Here is a 6,767-nt window from a genome sequence, read left to right as displayed (position 1 = left end):
TTTTTTATTTTAAAGAATAAAAGAAGGATAACATAATAATAGGGGGGACTTAGCAAATTACAGACCCATGTTTTGCTTTCCAAGTGTATTTTCAGTTGGCCATGCTATGTAAAAAGTAGTTTATATTTTGCTTCAAAGTGTTGGTTTCCTTTTTCATAGGGACTGGTAAACCTTAACCTTCTGTCATGTCTTCTAGCATTTGCCTGCTCCTCTGGTGTAACTAGTTTTAATGGCTGGGAATAAAGGAAGAGGACGTGCTGCCTATACCTTTAATATTGAGGCTGTTGGGTTTGGCAAAGGTGAAAAGTTACCTGATGTTGTGTTGAAGCCACCCCCACTGTTTCCTGTAAGTACATTGACAACCAGATTCTCAGTGTGTGTGTGTTCATGTTTCAGAGAAGGTTAAGATTCTGCTTGGGCTTGAATGCGTATTACCATTGTTATATGCCCGAGTATAAGAAAGTAGAAGAGATTGTTTCATTCACCTTTAATGTAAATATTCCCATCATTCTTTGAATCTTTTCTAATTTTTAAAATACAGAAAGGAACACTGTATACACTTTCTCATGAATATACTCAGTACTATAGTGTGTGAAGCAATAATTTTTAAATTCTTCCATCTTTTATTGCTGTTATTGATGTGTTTCAGGTATCAGAGTATTTTAGAGTCATAGTAGGTTTGACAGAAGTTTTCCCTCTGCCACACTTTTACCTAGTGATTTTCTTCACATCTTATGCCTATAAACTTCAGTTTTGTTCCTTAGCATACTGCTAGAAAATTTTTCCCACCAAAATTTTTAGCTCTTTTTCTATTATATCAGTCATTTTGAGTTTTGTTAGTTTCTCAGAATGTAAACATTTCTACTACATTTGGTATTGCTTTTAAATTCGGTAGATAGGATGCAGACCTATCTGGCATATCTCCTGTTTTTGCTTTACATTTAGTTTGAGAGGTAAGCTTGCCTTTCCACATATGCCTATGCTTTGGTGTTTAAAAAAAAAGGAACAAAGATCCTGGTCTTTTCATGACTCCTGCTCCTGTTTCCAACGGGAGAGTCCTTTGCTGAAGGACTGATATTGGTAGAGGGCTGAACAAGTGTGATGCAGATGTTCACTAGGGGGTGTCTGTTTTTGCTCTTGATATTCTGCTTTGTGATGCTCAGTACAGCATATGCTGTGGTACGTGTACATCACCCTTTGCGGTCATTTCTTTCAAAGCAGTCTCTTCCCCATGTGGGAGGAGATGACCTCTGAACACTGGCGGTGTTGGTGCCTCGGGCCTGCCCAGCTCAGCCTTTCTCCCTCCCTGTCCCAGCCCTGCTGGCCCCCTTGCTGTCTCAGGCCTTCGCCCCTGGCTTCCTCCTCTGGTCTCCAGTCTTTGCCTGGGCAGCTTCCTGCTCTTGTCCAAATGGGACAGACTGCTGCTCAAGTGGGACCTCCCCAGGGCCACACACATTTACGCCACGTAGCGGCTGCGTCCAGCCTCCGTGCACTGTGTGCTCAGCCTGCCCTGTCCTCCCTTCATTTCCACATCGCTCCTCACTGCCTGCGGTTGCACCTCACTGCAGCGGTTTGCTTGTTTGTTGTGTGTTCCTAAGCTCTGCATGAGCAGAGGCTTTGACCAGCCGTCATGGACTCGCCTGTGGTCTAACCCCGCCTGGCCTCTGGTTGTGTCCAGTAAATAGTTGTGGAATGGTGACCAGAGTCTAATCACATTTGGAAATGTGCCCTTACCTCTGAAACCAGAAATCCTTACTGTGCACTCTGGGAATCTCCCCCTTTTTTTTTTACTGTGAATTGAACTCAGGACCTTGCACTTGCCAGGCAGGCGCTGTGCTGCTGACCTATATCTCCAGCAGGAACCACTTTTTAATGAGTGCATATGTGTATAATTATGGACACAGACATACACATGTATGTGTAGAATTTTCAAACTCCTGCTTTGCCATCTGCTCATTATATGGCTTGCACACTGTTCATTTCTCAATGTCTTCACTGTTTCATCTGTTTTCTTTTTTTTTTAGGAAATATTGGTAATACTTTGAATGAGATAGTGGATGTTGAATACTGTAGTGAGACACCCTGGCTATAGTGACGACTTGCTAAATGATGAGATGCTATTATTTTACTTTCATGCTACTGCTCCCACCAATAACCTGGTTGAAGTTAACAGACACTAATGTGGTCTCTGTCGTATGGGTACCCTGATTTTTGAAATGTGAATTACATTAATCAACAGACAATATTGCAAAATGATTATCACCATAGGTTTTTTTGTGTCAGTAGGAAAATTGTACATCTTTCCTGCCTCTGAAATAAAAGTAAACTAGGAAATGCACTCAAAGTGAGATCTCAGAGGTACTCCTTTAAGTTAATTGTATTGTTTTTTTTGTTTGTTTGTTTTCCGGTACTGGGAATCGAACTCACGACCTTGCGCTTGGCAGGCAGACACTGTGCCGCTGAGCTAAATTCCCAGCCCCTCCTTTAAGTTAATTGCAAAGCTTAGTGCCTATAAAACAATTTTCCAATAAAATCGACATTTGATAGAATTTAGAGAAAAGAGATGTTAAATTGTTACATTGAGTTTTAAAAATTTGTCTTTTAAGTAGGATACAGATTATAAGCCAGTGCCGCTGAAAACAGGAGAGAGTGAAGATTACATGCTGGCCTTGAAACAGGAACTGAGAGAAACAATGAAAAGAAAGCCTTACTTTATTGAAAAAACTGAAGAAAAACCAGGTAGGTCTTGGGCTGCTTCAGTGTATGTGGATCATGCATTAAGCACAAAATAATGTGGCCGTTCGACGTTGGTGATTTGATTTGATCAGATTCTAAATCACCTGGAAAGAAACATTTATGAATGACTTAATAGAAGAACAAAGTTTTTGATATTTTAAGTTTAAAAATACATTACACACAAAAATATATGTTACAGTAGAAGTTACACATGTGCAGTGACAACTATGAAAACAAAAACAGTTTTTTAGGTAAAAATTACCCATGCAGACATCCAGAAAACAACTATTAATATTTTATTGTGCGCCGGGTGTGGTGGCACACGCCTGTAATCCCAGCATTTGGGATTACAAGTGTCCACAGGGCCACTTGCTTTTATTTCTTTTAGAAGAAATTTGTATAGAATTTTCCAAACTGATACAACTAAATTTTCTTAGAATCTTCATACTGCCTTCTCTTTCCCAATGTAGTGTTAATGGTTCAGAACTTCAGAAGCTTCATGGAAATTTACTTCATTTTATCTTTGAAGAGAAAACATTCATTATATCTTTGCAGGAGTATATAGGACCCTTTTATAATTTAAATGATATGAAAAAATTTAAATTACATGGAATTACAGTTAATGTATTTTTTGTGACTGGTTTCATTTAGCATAATGTTTTCAGAGTTCACCATAGTGCAGACTATCATTGGGAGGCTGAGGCAGGAGGGTCGTTGCGAGTTCGAGACCAGTCTGGGCTACAAAGTGAGCTCGCGGCCAGCCTGAACAGCAGAGGGAGACCCTGTCTCAAAAAAAAAAAAGACAAAAATATATATATATTTTTTTTATTGTGTATTTTAAATTTTTTGAATTTTTTAAAATAGAATTTGACTCATATTTTACATGCTCTTTTCTTTCCTTACCACATTAGCCCTTATACATATCATTATTTTTGGAAAATATAAGTTTTAATGATCATTGTTTCACTGGGTGGATATAGCATTATTATTTGTAACTAATTTCTTATTAGATTGAAGGTGGTTTCCAGGTTTTTGCTTATTTGTTTGATGCCGAGATTACCGTTGTTGTGTATGAGTTTTTATGTATATCTCTGATTATTTAATATTTAAGTTAAAATTCATTCAAGTTTACTTATAAACGCCAGCATGAATTATCTTTTGAGAGACACTAGTGAGGTTGGTGAAGGTCGTTAAAATGTAAAAACCTTGATATTTGCCTTATTTATATCTGATGGTGGAAAGTATAAAATACGTATTCATTGCTGATACTGAGGGCAGAGGGGAAAAATTACAGTTAGAGAGAGGCAACAGCTTCAGAGCAGGAGCGGGAAGTGGCTGCAGAGGAAGCGAGCCACTTACGCAGCTAGGCAGCACAGCAGCGCGGTATTGATTTTCAGTTTCTGCCCGTCATTGTCGAAATTAGAGAGATCAATATCATCTCCGCATTCTCAAAACAGCATCATTAAAACATGAGAAATTCATACACTCTCATCTTATTCCATTAGTAGTAAAAGTGCATTCTGTTTTTCCTGTCTCTAAAAGACAGAATTGGCTTAGGATCAAAAAAGAAGTCTTATGAAATGATCTTACATGTGTTTGTAAGAATCATGTTAGATTCATTTTTCAAAGCGTATCTGCTTGAAGTTATGTAACAATGGGATAAGAGCTTTTTTTTTTTTTTTTAACCTAAAAATACTGAATTATTTTACCTTGATGATTATGCTGCATCCTTTTGTCTGGGTTTAAAAATGAAACTAAAGCTCTCCTTTTATAGCTTTAAAAAGTGAAACCAAATGAACTAATAAATACTCATTAGTAAAAATAAGAGGGCATGATATACTTTGGTCTTTTCAAATTAGTCTCCTCTCTAGATTATGGGACTGATTTCCTTAACTGAATGTGATTATTAAAGTGCATGTCCAACTTAAAAGTGTATCAGATCATTCAAGCATTCATGTGAGTCATTTAGGCCGGGTCATTAAGAACATAATGCTGTTGGTCTGTGGGAGTAGTTGGCTTGTAGCTACCTCAAAGGGGCACTTTAACATCAGTAGCGGGCTGGGGATTTAGCTCAGCAGCACAGCACCTGCCTGGCAAGCACAAGGTCGTGAGTTCGATTCCTCGTACTGGAAGAAAACCAATAAATAAATAAATAAATAAATTTTTTTAAAAATCAGTAGCTATGCAATAAAATAAAAACACATAGTGTCCACAGGGCCACTTGCTTTTATTTCTTTTAGAAGAAGTCTGTATAGAATTTTCCAAACTGATACAACTAAATTTTCTTAGAATCTTCATACTGCCTTCTCTTTCCCAATGTAGTGTTAATGGTTCAGAACTTCAGAAGCTTCATGGAAATTTACTTCATTTTATCTTTGAAGATAAAACATTCATTATATCTTTGCATGAGTATATAGGACCCTTTTATAATTTAAATGATATGAAAAAATTTAAATTACATGGAATTACAGTTAATGTATTTTTTGTGACTGGTTTCATTTAGCGTAATGTTTTCAAGAGTTCACCATAGTGCAGACTGTATCATTGATACAGTCTATTCATACCTTTTTATGACTGTATACTAACCCATGGTATGGATATACCACATTTTGTCTATCCACCTGTCACTTGATGGGTCAAGTCAATTCTTTTCTGGGGCTGTCTGAATAATATTGTTCTTAGCATTCATGTACATGTTTTGTGTAGACATATGCTTTTATTTCTATTAGACATATATTGAGGATAATATGTTAACTCTGTGCAGTATTTCACATTCTGAGGAAATACCAAATTTTTAAAAAGTGGCTGTACCATTTTACATTCCCGTCAACAATATCTTCACAAACATGTGAACATGTGTTATTGTCTTTTTTATTCTAGCTTTCCTAGTGGGTATAAAGTAGTATCTTTGGGATTTTGACTTGAATTTCCCTAATGACATTGATGTTGAACATTTTATCATGAGCTTTTGGAGAAATGTCTTTTCCCTTTTTTAACTGAGTTCCAAGAGTTGGTTTTATCCTGTAAATTATTTGAAAGTAACTTAAAATACTGAAAAATAGTTTTTAAACGGTCCATTGGACTCATGATAAATGATAAACAGGTTTTCCTGGTATGCTGAGGGTTAAAAATTTTCAAATATAGAATCGGTTTTGGAGAAAATTCTAAAAAACAATTTTAATGTATTCATGTTGTCATCTTATTTTTTAAAAATAAGGAATTTGAGGGCTAGATTACACATTTACCCTAAAGTCTGGTAAGTACCTAGAAAACCCTATCTGTAGGTCTCTGGTTTGTTTGTTGCTGTTATTTTTCTCTAACACATAGTTATATTATTTGAAAGCATTTTCTTAATGTTCAAAAAATTCAGACCTCGATTTTCGTTTAGGTATTTGTATTTTAGGTCCTCTTCACTCTCTGCCGCTCAGTTTCCAAACTGCTTTTCATGATGAGCCGGCATTCTCAGGCTGTGCGTGGCAGTGCTGCTTGGCCCCGCGTGCTGCGTGGGGCGGGGTGGGGCCTCATCCGGGGCCCTTGCTGCAAGGTGGGCAGACCAGCAGCGGAGGCACGGGTGGCTGCACTGGCGGTGGCAGACTCAGGCTCTCTGCAGCTGCCATTGGTTGGCATGGAAGGCTTGCAGCGCGCTCATTTAAAACACTGTCCCGATCCAGCCCTTCCAGTCCCCTCCTGAGTGGGTTGCGAAGATGCTCGTGGAGAAGCCTGACAGAATGACTGTGCGTGAATCGAGTGCTGGTGGTGCACAGACGGCCTCCGCTGCCACACAGGCAGTTAGCGCGTCCCAGCCAGGTCAGGCTTAGAGTGGGAGCTGGCGTCACTGTCGCCAGAATAGAACAGAAAGTGCTGAGTAGACCTCCCCGCTGTTAACGCAAGTAGCTTCCGCATCAGACTTGTCGCTGGTCTCGCCAATAAGGCAGATTGTCATTCAAAGAACTGTGAATAAGGTTGTGACCTGCGCCCTCCCCCAGCCCGTCATGCCCAGCTTGTCCCCGACTTTTTTTTTTTTTTTTTTT

At 38.5% G+C, this 6,767-nt stretch overlaps 1 protein-coding gene across 5 annotated transcripts in view; it reads left to right on the top strand.

The window, feature by feature from the left end:
* Window positions 1-6,767, top strand: part of Polr3g (polymerase (RNA) III (DNA directed) polypeptide G (32kD)) — a 33,007-nt gene that overhangs the window by 9,138 nt on the left and 17,102 nt on the right. For all 5 annotated transcript variants that reach the window (XM_005382277.2, XM_005382278.2, XM_013512972.1 and 2 more), the window contains 2 exons: window positions 197-346; window positions 2,610-2,739. In XM_005382277.2, the coding sequence (XP_005382334.1) occupies window positions 230-346; window positions 2,610-2,739 (247 nt within the window). In that variant the 5' untranslated portion in view covers window positions 197-229. The remainder of the gene's footprint in view (window positions 1-196; window positions 347-2,609; window positions 2,740-6,767) is intronic.

This window comes from Chinchilla lanigera, unplaced genomic scaffold, assembly GCF_000276665.1.
Source record: "Chinchilla lanigera isolate Chin_1 unplaced genomic scaffold, ChiLan1.0 scaffold00017, whole genome shotgun sequence".
Taxonomy (NCBI): domain Eukaryota; kingdom Metazoa; phylum Chordata; class Mammalia; order Rodentia; family Chinchillidae; genus Chinchilla; species Chinchilla lanigera.
This window is presented reverse-complemented; position numbering and strand designations above follow the sequence as displayed.